General features: G+C 42.4%; 2 protein-coding genes across 4 annotated transcripts in view; one reads left to right on the plus strand and one right to left on the minus strand.

Moving 5' to 3' along the window:
• Positions 1 to 11,005, plus strand: part of NSF (N-ethylmaleimide sensitive factor, vesicle fusing ATPase) — a 144,680-nt gene extending 133,675 nt beyond the window's left edge. Inside the window, exons 18-21 of the mRNA XM_077854029.1 lie at positions 3,993 to 4,127; positions 5,512 to 5,625; positions 8,927 to 8,982; positions 9,432 to 11,005. Of these exons, the coding sequence (XP_077710155.1) occupies positions 3,993 to 4,127; positions 5,512 to 5,625; positions 8,927 to 8,982; positions 9,432 to 9,477 (351 nt within the window). The 3' untranslated portion in view covers positions 9,478 to 11,005. The remainder of the gene's footprint in view (positions 1 to 3,992; positions 4,128 to 5,511; positions 5,626 to 8,926; positions 8,983 to 9,431) is intronic.
• A 364-nt stretch (positions 11,006 to 11,369) lies between these two features.
• WNT3 (Wnt family member 3) overlaps positions 11,370 to 17,702 on the minus strand; it is a 51,258-nt gene continuing 44,925 nt past the window's right edge. Inside the window, exons 5-6 of one of the 3 annotated variants that reach the window (XR_013354853.1) lie at positions 12,283 to 15,313; positions 11,370 to 11,651 (exon numbers count right to left, since the gene is read on the minus strand). The gene's annotated coding sequence lies outside the window, so the exon portion shown is untranslated. Of the gene's footprint in view, positions 11,652 to 12,282; positions 16,226 to 17,702 lie in introns of all 3 variants that reach the window. The other 2 variants (XR_013354852.1, XM_077854031.1) reach the window with 2 other exon arrangements.

Raw genomic sequence — 17,702 nt, forward strand, 5'->3', positions numbered from 1 at the left:
AAAATTGTTTTGGCATCTGATCTTCAATTCCTTAGTATCTTTTCCTGTGTTTATTTTAATTTTCACATAATTTATTTTCTCATTTATTTTAACATCCCGAGTTTCTAAGATCCATGGATAGGTTTAATGATTGTATTAAAAGGCTTATCTGTGGAGTGTGTACCATAAATCTAGTGACATAGTTTAAAATGCATTCTTCTAACATTTTACAAATAAACATTTTTTTAATGTGTTTTTCTTCATGAAGAAAAGCAGTATCTGGTTTTAGATTTTGGATCTGGCTTCCATCCCTGGATCCATCATATATTAGTTACTTGACCTTCAACAAATTACTTGTATCTGTGGGATTCAATAGCTTTATCAATAAAGTAGAGATAATACGAGTACATAATTCTCAGGATTATATGAACATGAAATGAGACTTGATCTCAAGAGATGTCATTTGCAAATAGAAGTAAATGGGAGTCTCCATATTGAATGATGAGATCCTCAGACCCCTTCCCCCATCTACTCCCAGTATGCTGGAAACTAGGCTTCATAGCCCTCAGGAAGGAGATTGGAAGATCTGACCTTTGGAGGACCCCCAATAATCAGCCAAGTCTTATCTGATTATCCTGTACTGAAGCCTTCAGACTCAGAGCTTCCAGTCATTAGTTTAACTCTTAAATCTGAATAGTCATCCAGCAATCACCAGATACTTGAGGGAAACCTCCAGTGAACAAATGGGAAAAAAGGAGCTCCAGGAAGATAGGACAAAGAGAACAGAAGAAAACATTATAAAACCTGTAATATTCACACAGATCTAAAATAAGGTATCGTATCCATTAAATACAATAGGATGTAGTTTAATAAAAAAAAAAGTATTCAAGAAACAAGACAGAGCTCTTAGAAATGAAAATATATTATAGAAAAAACTTAATATAAAGGTTGGGAGATAATGTTGATACTAACCCAAAAACTATTTGGTAATGTGTTGGAAAGAGATGAAAACCAGGAGCAAAAAAAAAAGAAAAGAAAAATAGAAGATCAGTCTTAGTAGACCAGTATGCAACTCATGGAGGTTCTTGGGGGGGAACCAAAAAAACAAAAACAAAACAGAAAAACACAGAAAATGAATGAAAAAGAAATATCAAAGAAATAATCCAAGATACTTAATAAAACTGAATCATTAGAGTTTTCAGTTGATTTATTTATTTTTAAAGATTTTATTTATTTATCTGACAGAGCACAAGCAGGCAGAAGGAGAGGGAGAAGCAGGCTGTCCGCAGAGTAGGGAGCCTGATCCCAGGACTGTGGGATTATGACATGAGCTAATAGCAGACATTTAACCAACTAAGCCACCCAGGCACCCCTAGATTTTTCAGTTTAGAAAGGACCCATCTAGGATTCCCTGGGTGGCTCAGCGGTTTAGTGCCTGCCTTCCCCCCAGGGCGTGATCCCGAAGTCCCGGGATCGAGTCCCACACTGGGCTCCCTGCATGGAGCCTGCTTCTCCCTCTGCCTGTGTCTCTGCTTCTCTCTCTGTGTCTGTCTCTCTGTCTGTCTCTCTCCTCTCTCTCTCTCTCTCTCTCTGTCTCTTATGAATAAGTAAATAAAATCTTAAAAAAAAAAAAAAAAAAAAGAAAGAAAGGACCCATCTAGCACCAGCAGAATGAGTAAAGAAAGACTTAGCTCAAAGTATGTGATTTTAAAATTACAGAACTAAGGGTAAGGAAAAGGTCCTTTAAAAATTAAAAATAAAAAGTAGAAGCAAAAAAAAAAAAAAGTAGAAGCAAAGAGTCAAAATCAGAATAGCGTTAGTCTTCTAGCCAGCAACACTGAGAATTAAAAGACAATAGAGTAATGCCTTCAAAATTCTGGAGGGAAAATTATTTTTAGTCTTATTCTCTGTACCTCACTGAACTATTAAATATAGAGTGGACAATATTAGTGGTGGAATAAAAGCATTTCCAGACATTCAAAGTCTTTACATTTTTACCTTCTGTGCACCCTCTCTCAAAAAGTTATGGTACACCATGGAAAAGAGGGAATAAATGAAGTAAACGGAAGACCAGGATGTAGGAGATCTAACAAGAGAGAAGAAAGTTCTAGAACTATAGCAATCTGTTCAGATTGAGCTTTGAGAATACAGGACTCCAGGAGGGGGATTTCTTAAACAAACTTTAAAATTCCCCGACATGGGCAGCCCCGGTGGCGCAGCGGTTTAGCGCTGCCTACAGCCCAGGGCGTGATCCTGGAGACCTTGGATCGAGTCCCGTGTCAGGCTCTCTGCATGGAGCTTGCTTCTCCCTCTGCCTCTCATTCTCTCTCTGTGTCTCTATGAATAAATAAATAAAATCTTTAAAAATAAATAAATAAAATTCCCCGACATGTTTGCATGTATTGAAAAGATATTCATGGTTGTGTGTGTTTTTAATAGGTACCTGGGTGAAAATGGCAGTTATTAACTCTGATAAATTTAAAATATTTCCTAAGAAAGGAAATATAGTGGTATACTACATGGCTTAGCTGTCAATCATATTTATATAATCATGATAAATACTGGATATTAGCTTTTATTAAAAGACTATGAAATAACCACATTGGAAAGACAAAAAAAGGGCAAGTATTAAATCCCCATCTTCCATAATAAGTGGTCAATAAATAATATTTAAAACTGAAAACAAAAATCTAAAAATAGAGACACCTGGGTGGCTCAGTGGTTGAGAGTCTGCTTTTGGCTCAGGGTGTGATCCTGGGGTCCTGGAATTGAGTCCCACATTGGGCTCCCTGCATGGAGCCTGCTTCTCCGTTGGCCTGTGTCTCTGCCTCTCTCTCTCTGTGTCACTCTCATGAATAAATAGATAAAATCTTTCAAAAAAAATCTAAAAATAGTGGTGTAACCTTGATTTAAAGAAAAGGAGGCAAATACAAGGAGAAAAGCTAAGAATCTAAAATGATTGCCTTTGGAGAGAGGGAATCAGGAATGGTGGCATAGGCCTGCTTTAGTTTTTAAACGTTTTTTTCTATATTTTTTAGTTAAATATACACTAAATTTATATATTTTTGAGTTAAATATATACTAAATATTTTTAAATATGAAATTTAAAAACATTAAGTGACACAGTTATGTAAAGCATTTGGCACCGTGCCTTTCACAGCTAAATGTTGCAGAAATGTAAACAATTATTGTTACCCTATTCCTAAAAAAAAAAAAAAAAAAAAAAAGATTTACTTATTTTAGAGAGAGAACGAGTACAAGCGGGAGGAGCAGAGGGAGAGAGAATCTCCAGCAGACTCCATGCTGAGTGTGGAATCTGATGTGGGGCTCAATGTGGGGTTCAGTGCCAGGACCCTGAGATCACCACCTTAGCTGAAACCAAGAGTCAGTGCTTAATGGACTCTGTCACCCAGGCACCCAACCCTGCTCCTTCTGAAAAGCATTATAAATCTTTAGTAAGTGAGTGATACAGACTTTCTGTTCATTCATTTCCTTTCCTCCAATTCCCACCATTTGTATACCATGTTGGCCATGAAAAATGAATTACAACATATACTTCAGTATCTTTTTATTTGGTTTATATGTCTCCTTGACTTACTCATCCATTATATTATTGATGTGAATGACAAGAAGGAATTTTTGCCTTTCTTAATCATGTTCTTTTTTTTTTTTAAGATTTTATTTATTTATTCATGAGAGACACATAGAGAGAGGCATAGACACAGGCAGAGGGAGAAGCAGGCTCCCTGTGGGAGCCTGATGCGAGACTAGATTCCAGGACCTGGGATGGTGCCCTGAGCCAAAGGCAGACGCTCAACTGCTGAGCCACCCAAGCATCCCTCTTAATCATGCTCTTGATACTTTTCTTTTGATTTTCATGGGGAAAACTATGAATTTATTTTCTTTTGCCTAACCATTTGCATTTCTGCAATTAAATGATATTGTTCAGGCTTACTCCAAGTTTCCTAACCAGTCTTATCCTGCATTTTAACACATTTTCTCCCTATGATCAGGGCCGAAAGCTTCTTATCATTGGGACCACTAGCCGTAAAGATGTCCTTCAGGAGATGGAGATGCTGAACGCCTTCAGCACCACCATCCATGTGCCCAACATTGCCACAGGAGAGCAGCTGTTGGAGGCTCTGGAGGTAAAAATGAGTCAGTGGATTGCAAACTGTCTATGAGAAAGGAGTTGGGGCTGGAGATAATGCTGAGGGGATGTCATGGACATTGCATCTGGTGCCTGGTTTCTGTCTAACCTAGAATAGGGCAACTGGGATATACCTTCAGTTGTTTCAGGAATTCGATGAAGAGATGAACGTCAGTGAAAGTAAATGAACCTCCCCTTCCTTGGTGTAGGCAGCACCCAGCCTGCCAGCAATGAATTATTCTGTGTCCACCATGAGTGATACATAAAGATTACATGGGCCAGAAACCTGGAATGGGTGAAGGGGAGCAGTGGGTGGCAAAGGAAGAGTAATCAATATGTAGAAAATTCGGTCATTCGAAATACCTTTCTGCTCATTTACTTGCATTTAATAAATTGGAACAGTGGTTAGAGACTTAGAGACTTTAGAAAAGCTACAGAAGTAAAAGGAACTGCTTTATCAACAAGTTCATAATATAGAAATGTTTCTTAAAGTTTTTGAAGATGACAAAGTTTACATTTTTAAAAACTATAACCTTCACTAAACTTTTGATTAAAATCAGTGTACACAATCACTTGTTGAGATTTGAGGGAAAAAATGTTAGGTAGTGATCTGTTCAGCAGTGGTAAAAGCTTCTTAAAATTCTCAATATCTATGCAGTGGGGGCTTACTCCCAACAAAATAGAAATTATCCATATGATAAATGTCTCCAGGTTACCTACGTGAGCAGCTCTTGTGCCAAGGTTGGGTAACAGTTAAATTTAGTCTCTGTTTTGACACATGTTAAAATTTTTAACTGATATTTATTATGGATTGAAGCTTTTTTTTCCCTCCACCCCTAGCAATCATATCTCTAAATTATAATAAAGGTCTCTTAGAAAACAGGATTTAGGATACCAATTTTCACTTTCATAATTGTACCTAATGGGTTTAGGAAAGTCAGGTTGGATTTTAAAATAAGAGAAAATCCTGTCAACCTGAACCAGTCAGGTAGTTCTTACTACTGTTCTTTTTTTTTTTAGAATTTATTTATTTATTTATTTATTTATTTATTTATTTATTTATTATTGTTATTTATTAAATAAATATTTATTATATTTATTTATAAATAAATAAAACCTATTTATTTGAGAGAAAGAGAGAACACAAGCAGAGAGGAGGATCAGAGGTAGAGGGAGAAGCAGACTCCCTGCTGAGCAGGGAGCCCCACACAGGGCTCAACCCAGGACCCCAAGGTCATGATCTGAGCTGAAGGCAGATGCTTAACCAACTGAGCCACGCAGGCACCCCTTTACTATTGTTCATTTAAGGATAAATGTGAGCATTAACTAATGTTGATGCACTTACTATAAAAATGCTTTTGTTATTTTTATTGTTTTTGTAGCTTTTGGGCAACTTCAAAGATAAGGAACGTACCACAATTTCACAGCAAGTCAAAGGAAAGAAGGTCTGGATAGGAATTAAGAAGTTACTAATGCTAATTGAGATGTCACTACAGGTAAGATGCTGCATTCTCCAATGATTCAGACACCAGAGCTTCATGATGTACCAAGAAGTTTTATATTTGCTTTGCTAAGATTTTGTTTTGTTTTAAAAATTTTATTTTAAGTAATCTCTACACACAACGTGGGGCTCAAACCCACAGCCCCTAGATGAAGAGTCGCATGCTCCACTGACTGGGCCAGCCAGGCACCCCTCCTTTGCTAAAGTTGTAATTTGTTTGTTACAGTTCTCTTATTTCTTAACTCAAGTTGCTATTAGTAGCCTGCTTCTGAGACCAAACACTAACTTATTGGTACTTATCCTTCTCACTTCCTGAAATTCAGAAATAGAAGAAAAGATTGTAAACTTACTTTCAATTTTAATTTAGGGAGTCATTAGCTCTTAGAACCAGAAAAGGCTTTCAAAGAAACAATTGCTCTGCTGTCGTCCCCTCACCCATTTTAGAGATGAGGGTGCTGAGTGTCCCACAGATTGGCAGTGGGTTATCCAAGATCACAACATAGCCAATTATTGATGGAAGGAAGATGGCGTTGTTCATCAGAGGTCCAGAAGCTACTGTGCATTACACCAAGAGGGGCCTGGGAGACCACTTTAAGGGACAAGTTAATTGAATTGTACAGGGTAGTCTTATGCTCTCTATATTTTCCCCTGGCTGGCTCCTAGAAATTTCATGCAAACTACTATAGAGAGAAAGCATCCAGGATCACATAGAAGACTGAGCCCTAGGCTAGTACCTAGGCAAAGATAGATGAAAGTTCTTTGGGACTTTCTCATGTCTCCTGGCAACTTACCTTTCCTCTTTTGAGAACTCCACCCTTCCACATGTCCATCTTATGTCTTTCTACCCTTATCTGACTGGTTAGTTAATAAACATATTCCTACCAAGTTCTATGAGTTCGGGGACCTTGACTGTCACTGTTTGAATCCACAGTCCCAGGAAAAGAGCTGGACACACAGTAGGGTGCTCAGTGAACTGTAGTCAGATGGGCCTATCCCGGGTCATTGGTGGGCAGACTGGCCTGCCGTGGCATTATGTGTCTCTGTTCAGTCCTCCATCTGGGCCCTGTGAGCAGTGGGTGGCAGAGGTGAAGTTTGACTTCCATGGTTACATCTGAAATAGGCTCTTGAACCAGTAACAAATTGAGAACACAAAGTGAATGCTTTTTAGTCTTTGCTGTACATTCATTTTAAAACAAAATTGTGGCTTTCAGAAACCTAAAGTTGAATGTATTGAACTTTTAGTCAGACTGAAATTTATATATTTTCCATGATGAATGGTAAATTGAAGTCATAGACTAATTACTTTGCTTAGGATTATCCTTGGTAAAGGTGCATATACAGATGCATTAACTCTTTCCTTGGGAAAAGATAAATCTGTCAAGATCGTCAGCTCTACTCTTCATTTTTTTGGTTTCAGCATAATTTTTTTTTTAATAGTTGCACAGAAGAAACTCTGGGCTTTTCACCCCAGTCCCTACCGCTCCCTCCTTTGAAGCGTGCAGGTCAGTGATCAACCTCATGCCATTCGTGCATGTGGGGTAGAAAGTGAGAGTAGGGTACGCACTCGGGCCTAATCTTCAGCGACTGACACTTCATAGGCCTCTGAGTTTGAACCCCTTCTTGTCAAATGGATTTCGTGCAGCTGAGTGAATTTTCTTTAGATCTGCCTGAGAGAGACTGCGCCTAAGTGGAGAGGCATGTAGTTTAGCAGAATATAAGTCATGTTGCCTCTCTGTTCACTCTACACGATTCTGTTAAAACTTGCACAGTGCCGGGGATCTGCTCTGACTGGATGTCACCTGAGGGAATAAAGTCATTTATCTAGATTACTTTTTTCCTCCCTTTCTCTTGACTTTTAATTCCATAGCTACAGGCAAGTCAGTAAGTCGTTGCTCACACATATTAAATATATTTAATGGGCAAAGACCTGCAAGTACTGACTACAACTGAGCTCCAGCTAGTTCCATTTTTTTTAAGGAACTTGACAATTGATTCATATGTAATTCTATTCCCAAAGAGGGAAAATGTTTCTTTTGTTAGCTATTCACACTTTTTCTTGGTCCTTTGTAGTCTGACCTCTTAACTTTGATACATTTGAAACTTCTGTTCAGTTTTTCTGGGATAGAAGAGAAGAAATCTTAAAAAAAAAAAAAAAAAAAAAACGTGGTTTTTTTTTGGGGGAATCCAATTGCACATTTACCCACAGCTGCACCGACATTTGAAAGCTATTCCTGGAGGGCAGGGAGTTCCCTCTTGGGAAACAGACTCCTGCCCTGGAACATTTTTTAAAAGTTAGGTATGTTTCTGACAATAAAAATTCATCTTAAAGAATTAAAGATGTTTTTAATGATCATTTTTTAGATAACTTTAAATCTCTGGTATACCAATAAGAACAAAATATAATTTAACAAATTAGTATACATATGAATATAAAAGGAAAATAAAGAGAAAATTAGTAATATCCTAAACTTGGCCCCTGAACCAAAATTCCCCATCTTCTCCTAGACTTGTGATGCCTTTTTTTTTTTTTATGATTCTATTTTTAAGTAACCTCTATACCCAACATGGGGCTCAAACCGACAACCCCAAGATCAAGAGTCACATGCTCCATGGACTGAGCCAGCCAGGCTCCACTAACATGATGCTTTTCTGTCATGGGAAACCCAGCTTATCTAGGGGCCATGTTAGGGGATTCAGCCCCACTCTTCTTTTTTTTTTTTACTTTTAACACCGTTTTGTTGTTGTGTTTTCTTTTTCATTAATTGCAAAGAAGAAACTATGCATGGGAGACTAAGGCTAAGAAAAGCTAACGTGTCAGTCATGAAGAGTTAATAAGCTACTAAAGTCATGAATTGTTAATAAGCTACTAAAAGTCATTTAATTAACCTCAATTGGTTTAAATTGGTCTCACTTTTATACACCAGATGAGTCCTATGACTTGGATGTCCCTTGAACCCACATGAACAGCCACTGTCTGGTCTCACATGTATCCTTTCAGACATACTGCCTCCTCACACAGCACTAGCTAAGGAGGGCACTCAGCTGAGGTGCCTGGGAATGACCAGCTGGGTCCTTTGGAACCTCATGCACAGCGATTCTCCTGTTCACTCCTCTTGAATGATGTAATCTGCTTCACTGTCTATCAGAATACTGGTCAGGGAGCAGGTGACATATTTCTATGACTCAGCAAAGTACTGGTGGAGGAAGTATGAAACCGAGCATTTCCTTGGCATGAAGTAGATAGTTATTAGAAGGTGCCATTAACCCGTCTTCTTTATTTCTTCTGATGTATTTAGATGGATCCTGAATACCGTGTAAGAAAATTCTTGGCCCTCTTAAGAGAAGAAGGAGCGTAAGTACACACAACACCTAAGACTGTCAACCAGACTTACTACTCTGTTAAATCCCAGCACCTATTCTAAGCCTTGCTATGCAGTACATATACATTTGAATTCTCAACCTTTCTTGGACAACTTTGTTTCCATTTATTAGCGTTCTTCACTGTGTTGTAGGTCTGAGAGACCAAGCAAGGAAACTGGTTGTACTGTTGGTTTGCTCTCCTTGTCCTGCTTCGCAAAACTTCCTTGTCACAATGCAGGAAAAAACTCGATGGTACATATTTATTGGAACCTGCTTTTAAATGCATGGGGCTATGATCATTTTCTTTTTGTGAAATGCTTATCTAATAGCAAATGCATAGTAAATGTAGAAAAACCATTAAGAAGCTTTTAGTGATTTTGTGATAAATGTTTTTTTGTTGACCCTCATTTGTTTTCTTGTTTTGGATATTTCTTTTTTCAGTAGCCCCCTGGACTTTGAAAATGGACTCTTTGCACACACACAGTGACCAAGGGAAGTGACCAAGGTGAAGATGGCCTGGGATCTTCACTCAGCTTACTCAAGATCCTGGACAAAGTGAAATGTTCCTTACCTTCAACATGTGCTCATTCTGCATGATTAGTGCAATAAAACTCCCTTCCTTGTGCTTACTCAGATATTCTGCTGTTTTGTGGAAGGTACAAATTTGCTCTAGAATGCTATGCTTACCTCTCTGTGCAATCTAATTCCTTCTTTCTCAGTCTTTAAGTGTGGGAGATATGCTGCACTAGTGAACACTACACATTTTAAGCTCCCTACCACCATCACCACCCAAAAACTACCAATAAATTGTAATGATATTGCAAGACAATATTCGGCCTGTTAGAAGTAAGACTTTCTAGATATAAATGGAACAGTGACTAGAGGTATGGATTCGTCTTACAACTCGCCTGTGTGAACACTAAATGTGCTTGGGTATTTTGTTAAAGGTTTTCCCAAAAAACTGGTTGTTATCTTTGCCTGAAGAAACAGGACTCTGAATTTCCAAGACCCTGTTCTCATTTTCAGAGAGGTTTCCAAGTTGCAGTCAGGAGGTCTTTCTTAATAGGAAGTCTGATCATTACTGTGTTGGCTGTTGCTTATGATTTGGGAAAGACCTATATGGAGAAAGCATACACCCCTAAACAGAAAGAAGTCATTAAGTAAAGTCATTTATAAACCTAACAGCACTTAGTGTCTAATTCTAAATGGGAAATAACTTTATAATAAAAGCTTATTATTAGTTTCACCATTTTCCTTCTTCCTCAGCTTAATGACTTAGAATTTATTCTTCCTTTATTTCAAACCCTCTGTGCTATCTAGCACCAAAATAAAACACTATTCTCCAGAAGAAACAGCTTTTTGACCCTCACCCTGAGTCTTTTAAAATCCATTCCAGTACATTTAACACACTTCCTTTCCCCTCTACACCTTTCTTCCAAAGGGAAGGAGAACCAGTGGTGTTTGTTTTCTATCTGAGTCAGGAAGAACGAATCAGGTCATCATATCTGTGATGAGACTTACGGAGCACACCACTCTCTCCTGACTCCAGCTTCAGGTGCAGGGACAAGCAGTCAGCAACCACCTGATGGTGCTTCACGTCATTCGTGAGGTTTGTGGCCACAGTGGCACTTGGGTGTAGCTCTGTCATTTGTCCTATATGGTAGACGGCAGATTACCTCCAGATCCTGCCATCTGTATATTTTTGGTTGACTTCCATGTCATCTCTACTTCGTTTTGGGCTTTCATCCCTAGCTTATTTTGTGGCTTTTTAAAAAGTTGATTTTTTTGTATTGTGTAATTCTTTGATCCCTGATGGCCAGTACCCCGGGTCCCCTGACCTGCCATGCAACTTGCCTCTTTTCTCCTCCCAGAAAGCAACACACACTGTATTAACTTATGGCTCTCATTAAATGAGGTTCATGTCTTTGTGTTTTGTCCAAAACTATATTGGAAAATATAAATATATTGTTTCATGCAAATGAAGGAATGCAATAAAGAGTATCTACACTTGAAAATATTCTGTGGACCAGTGTTTTTTACAAAACAACACACATAACTGATAGGAATGTGTGAAGAAGACAGGGCTCAGAAAAGCCTCTCTTTGTTTTAACTAGCCTGAGGAGATGGAGGATTTTTATTTAAGAATCTGGTTTTCATTATATAGTAAGTATAATCCTTTGAAAAGAAAAATACATCAATAACGTATTTTCAAGAGTTAATGCACAATAAGAACCTTCATGACTTATTTTCCTTATTTCCACCTTATTAAACTGAAGCCTACCAAAGCCATAAATGGGTTAATAATAATCCAGAAAGGAAAATTGTTTCTTGGTTAGAATTATTCCTTTGAAATGTACAAACCAAAGGATTCAGACACTCTCAGTGGCATTTCTTCACATGTTTTATTTTGGAATCCTTTTTGCATTTTTCTGAGCTGTCAGATCTTAGCCTAAAAGCTCGATCCTTAGAGTTGGATCAGGTTAGGACGAAAGGCAGCTCAGAGAATCAGCAAGACTCAGTGTGAAGAGGTCAGCTCCCCAGGAATTGTCCACATCTCCTAGGGGGACCCCGAAGCCTTGGGAAGCTGGAGTCTTGAAGCTATTCCAGTGCTCTTCAAAGCCGTGCTGTACAGAGAGCGAGAGAGCGTATGACATCACAGGCCTAGTGACAAAGCAAAGGAGACTCCAGCCAGCTGCTGCCTTAGATTTCTTCATATATAGATGCACTATGAACAGTCTAGTTTTTGTCAGAAGCCGTAATTAAAACCTCAAAAAAGGAAATTATCTCATCCTTTCTGTATTTGTACGTCCTCACTGAAATACCTTTAAAAATACATAACAGAGGGGTGCCTGGGTGGCTCAGTCAGTTGAGTGTCTGCCTTTGGCTCGGGGTCATGATCACAGGGTCCTGGGATTGAGGTCCACGTCAGGCTCCCGGCTTAGCAGGAAGCCTGGTTCTCCCTCTCCTTCTCCCCCTGCTCCTGCTCTCTCTTTCTCTCTCTAACAAATAGAATCTTTATATATATATATATATATATATATATATATATATATATATATATATATGACAAAAACTATAATGGTGGCTAAAATCTGAGACGGTTGCTTTAAAGCTGTCTTTTCATGTGCTAAAAATTACAGTGAACAGCCTCTTTTTTAAGTTTTAGCAAGTTATGGAGTAGATTCGTGTGTAATAATCAAATCCTGGTAAATAGACTTGAAGCACTGAGTCAGCGATAAACAACCAAGCCAGCCAAGCACAGAAGGTAAAAGCAAGATTTCCTGTTCTTCACCTGGCCGCTTGATTCATAAGCCTCTTCAAAGAAGACACTGGGAAGGTGTGGATGAAAGTTCAAAAAAGCATGTACATTTCAGAAGTTATTGCAAAATGATCTAAAGTTTCTTCTCCATTGGCAAGCAGTGCTGAGACTGAGCCCTGGAGCCGAGCCCACAGAGGGCGTGTGCTGTGCAGACACCAGGGCATTATGATGCTCTACAGAGTGCCTGTGATGGGCAAGAATCCTAAACCACGAAGACAGGATATGCAAGGAGGACTCATATTTGAAATTTCCCCAGCATACAGTCTCCACACAACTGACTTTGTCACACTCTCTTGGGAGTATAAGATTAATGGTAGGGTAATTCTCTGCTTCCTCGAGAGTTCTCTGTCAAGCTAAGTGTAGCTACCATCATTTTGCTGCATTAACTCCAAGTGTGTGTTGATCAGCCACAGCTAATGTGTCCATCCATACACCCAAGGCCGGCATGGAGGGACCACTAGATCACTGGATCCGTCACTAGATCCACCTAGAATCATTTCCCCGTCATCTCTTCCCCTACTTTTCTCTGCCTTTCCTTTGCCTTTATTTATTTGTACCTCCTTCCCCAGCCTTGAACTCATGCACTCTCTTCCCTGCTTTTTTTCATAAAATACTGCTTTGAAAGAGATTTTCCCATTATATTGTCTCTTTTCTTTCTTTTGGATTTTTTTTTTAACTTCCTCTTGTTTTTAGATGTTTATTAGTATTTTATACTTTGGGAGAAACTGAATGTTCAAGCACTGCAATAAACTGTTCTCTTTAATCATAGAATATAATTAATCATAGGATTACAAATGGCCTTGCTAAGTATGAATAGGGACCATTTAAATGTTTGGCAATCTTATAGGTTGAAAAAAAAAAAGTACCCAGGATGCTAGGGTAGATGAGTATTAGTTTTATGTCAAAGTGAAGTACAAGATGAGCAGGGCTATAGATAGGGAGATTTCTGTCTACGTTCCTCATATAATTCCTTGCACAGCCGGTACCACCATTTTTGTGTTTTAACCTTTCCAGGGATGAAATAAAAACACATGAAAGGCACAGTAAAGTTCATGAACTTCTAGTAGCCATTCCTAATCTAAGGTTGGAGGTCTGAATGGAGCCCAAGACAGCCCATCGCCAGCGCACAAGGCAGACAGCTTTATTTATTTATTTTTTTCTATGCAGTGAGAGAAGATTTGCTTCTAATAAAGGGAAATCAGGAGAAAGAAAAAACATTTTAGCTGTGCTACATAAACTAAAGGTGACATTATATGGGTAGATCTGAAGACCAAAGGATTGTGTATCATCATAAAGCCGAGTTATTGCCCCTCATTGTTGAGAGGGCATTGCTTGTGAGCTTCGGGTGAGTCCTTTTGAAGCAGCGGTCCAAGGAGAGGATGCCCTTCCCAGAGCGTGCCACTGCTGAGTCTTTTCTGCCCAACCTCCAATTTCAAAGGACACCTGTCCCAGGCCACCCAGAGACCAGGGCATACCATTTCTTCTTCCTGACCAACCTATCCCTTCTACAGCTTAGCTAGCAGGGGATGGATGAGCCACTTCCAGTCGGCTTTCATTTTCAATAGAGCAAATCCTATTTTCCCAATAAATGGAGTTGAAAACATGGGTGAGGAAAGGATTAACCAACCCCATGGTCTGTTGGCCTTGAGCCACATCTTTGAGTGTCTGTGACATTCATGTGTGCAGTGGAAGTGCTAGAGTCTAGGAAAAGGAGCTACTGCCCCAACCACTCACTCCCAGCACTGGGAATTGTTAGATACTGACTTAGAACAAAGTAAGCCTGTAAGAAAGCCCTACAGGAGATGAGGCCCACTGTCCATGACGTCAGAGATGATCCTGCTCGGAGAACAGAGGGAACGGCTTTACTTTGGGCCACTAACGTAAGGGTGTGAGTTGAGGCCTCCACATCCAGATTTGGATATTCGTGACCTCCTGAGCATTAACCTGGAAACTCCACACATTGTACAATGTATCCATTTTAAGTTTGTTTACCTTCTCTTTAATGACTTAACAGAAAAAAACTGCATGATGAAATATATTTTCTCCAAATATATATATATTTATATAATATATAATCTTAGTTAACTCAAAGGTATATACATTGTATAATAAATAATATTTATAAAAAGAGACTTTTTGAATATAAAATCAAAAAGATCAACAACTTCTACAACTTTTTACAAAACTTTGGATACAGCAGGTCGGTAGGAAATTTCTGTTGGATACTATTACCTGACTACGGCGAGAATAATTACAATGTGCTCAGTGTACTATTATTAAATAATTACTTGTCAGCTACTTGAATACGCCCCAGAAACATGACTTTATCACTTTTAATATAGAATACATAGATATGAAAAGACGGTTCTGAAAATTTGTATCCATTCTGCTGAAATAATTCTCACATAAAGCAAGCATTATCCGGTTGACATGATTTAAAACTCTTTAGTCTAAGGTGAGATGGGGAGGGGCATTTCCGACTCCCGGAGAGGGGATGGGATGTGTATCTTTAGCAGGGCTCGCTGCCAGCAGGTTCAAGAGGGCAGGCATGGCTTCTAGATGGTCTTGCCAGGCCTGCCGGAGCAAGCAGCAAGGTCACTTGACCTGGTACCGTAGGTCAGTGTTAGGCAGACCAGAGAGAGGAGGGGCAAAAGGAAGGAACAACTTTGTTCTAGTCTCTACCACGCTGCCTCTCTTCTTCCTGGCTCTCCCTAAGACAGAGCTGTTGCGTCGATCCGTCCTGTCACACCCGCTGGCCTCCATGCAGGACGCCCGCGGGGACCAGCGTGCAGCCAGGGGAGCTCAGCCGCAGGAGGCTCTACCTGAGGGAGCAAGTGACAGCTTGCTCGGCATCTCCCCAACGCCTCCTCCCGATCCTTGGGGACTGCGTGCACGGGCGCTCCGTCTGCACACGGTGGGGCCGGAAGGTGCGTGTTCAACACTCTGCATGTCCCTCACCCGCACAGTCCAGAGGAGGAGGAGGAGGAGGCCGGAAGACGTGTCTCTATGGGAGCGGAAAGAAGGAATCACGTTTGGCCTCCCGCTCTACACGTCACCAGATCGGAGCTGCAGGGGGAGGCCGCCACCCCTCGGCGGCCCCAGGTCGGGCCTCTCCCGGGGGACTGGCCTGGCAGCCGCTGGCCCTGGAGCTGTTTCCGTGGACGGCCTGCGCCGAGCGGCCCGGCCGGACCGACCCTGGCCCCCGAGACCCCGCGGCTTTCCCCAGGAAGCCAACGGAGCTGCCGGAGGCTCGCCGCCCGCCCGCAACGTAACCTATTTACATGGGGTCCGACTCTTAAAAATCAAAACAAAAAGAACAAAACAAAACAAAACACAAGCCCTGCACCGCGTTCCTGGCAGACCCCCGGACTGGCTACGGACGGGCGCCCGGGTGCGTGGCGGGAGCCTCGGTGCGGAGCACGCGGGACTGGGAGGGCCGCGGCCGCCGCTCGACGGGCCCGGGCCCACGGGCGCTCACGTCACGGCCCGGCTCCTGCCCGCGCGGGGCGGTGTGGAGGAGACGGCAGCAGGAGCGCGGGGGACGGCAGCCGGGCTCCCGCCTGCGCGAAGTCCCATCGCGGCCGCTGGCGTGTCCCTGGCGGCGGTGGCCCGGCCTGTTGTGTCGGAGGAGAATTTTTTTTTCCATTTTTATTTCTTTAACATGTGCAAAGATAAGCCTGGGGTCTGTTCCTATCAGACCCTGGAGAACTAAAAAGAAAGCCCCTTCTTCGAGAACCACACACCATCCAGAGCGGGGCGAGAAAGGAGAGAGGGCGGGGAGGCCTCCGCGGGCGGGCGGTCCAGGCGCTGACCGGGCGGGGTCGGCCACAGTCCGTCGGGCCGTCGTGCTGAGGGGCGGCCGAGCCGGCTCCGGCGCATCTGCCCAGCCGCTCGCTTCACCCGTTCCCAGTGCCCCCTGCAAAGCCAAGGGCAAGAATGAGAGCCGGGGCTGCTTTCTCGGGGAGGCCCCCCCCGGGACGCCGAGACCCAGGCCAGGCCGCGTCCCTGGGGTGACGGAGCGCGCTGGCTGCCCCGTACCCCCTCCTCCGCTCGGGCTCTGATCCCGGGGAACAGGAGGGCTCTAGCAGCCAGGACTCGGATCCCAAGCCCCCCGGCAGCAGGAGTGGGGGCGGCGGCGGGCAGGCGACCCTGAGGACCCCGCCGGCCAGGCCCGCTCCCAGCTCCAGTGGACCCTGCGCCGGGCGTTTCTGTCACACCAGTGCTTGATAGTGAGTCCACACCGGAGCCCAGCTATGTAATTAACTGTGCCCCGCTCCTGCCTTCTCTCTATCTCAAATAAAGAGAAACCTTTAAAAAAAATAATTAAAAAAAATAAACATAGCCTTCATAAACAAATAAAATCTTTTTTAAAAAGTATTTTTAAAAAGGGCGCCTGGATGCCTCAGTCGGTTAAGCATCTGCCTTCAGCTCAGGTCATGGACCCAGGATCCTGGGATTGGGCCCCGGGGCTGGGGGGGGGGGGGGGGTTCCCTGCTAGGCGGGAAGTCTGTTTCTCCCTCTGCCCATCCCCAGTGCTTCTGTTCTCTCTCTCATGCTCACTTTCTCTGTCTCTCTCAAAGAAATAAAATCTTTTTTTTAAAGTAATTAATGATGAATAATTCCTTCTCAGGCAGCACCAATGTGTACCTCTCACTGCTTTGTGTATTCACATCTCACAAAGGATTCGAGGCCCAAAGCGCTTTCATGGGCTTTCCCAATCATCCTTCCACTCCTCGGGGGCTGGCCGGGCCAGTGGAAGACCATTTTACAGGGGCAGAAACTGAGGCTCAGCAAGATTAAAGGGACATGGCCAAGGTTTTGCAGCAAGTTAGTGACAGATCCAGCACATGAGGCCAGCCAGGCTCCCAGTCCTGTCGAGAGAGAGCCCTTTCCAGTTCACTGTGCTCGTAACATCTCAGTAACAAGGAATGAACCTGGTACTTGCAAAGTATGACATCAGTCATTAGCTTGAGACACTGGACAGGAGCTACAGGCAATGGAAGAGATGATGTCCCTACCAGGGAAGGACCGAGAATCTCTGGCCTTCCCGTGGAACAAAGCCATTATGACTGGGGCTCCCCACCGAGTGTGTGAAGGGCACTCGTTCCTATCAGCCTGTCTCGAAAGTTCCCATCTTGCCTGCAGTGTCAGTGTGGCTGGAAGGAGGAGAGAGGTAACCAGGTCTCAGCCAATCTTGGGCCTGGGCCTTGACACCAGGCAGCGTGCCTGGAAAAAATCGCTCTTGGAGGTCAACCCTGCTAGGCCTGGGAATCTCTGCTGCCTCCTTGGACCACGTGCCAGGCCCAGCACGTGGTCCTCTGGCGCACACAACGCCCCCAGTTCACGAATGAGGGAACCAAGGTGCAGAGAAGCTCCACAGCTTGCCCCGACTC

This window comes from Canis aureus, chromosome 16 (genome assembly GCF_053574225.1).
Source record: "Canis aureus isolate CA01 chromosome 16, VMU_Caureus_v.1.0, whole genome shotgun sequence".
Taxonomy (NCBI): Eukaryota; Metazoa; Chordata; class Mammalia; order Carnivora; family Canidae; genus Canis; species Canis aureus.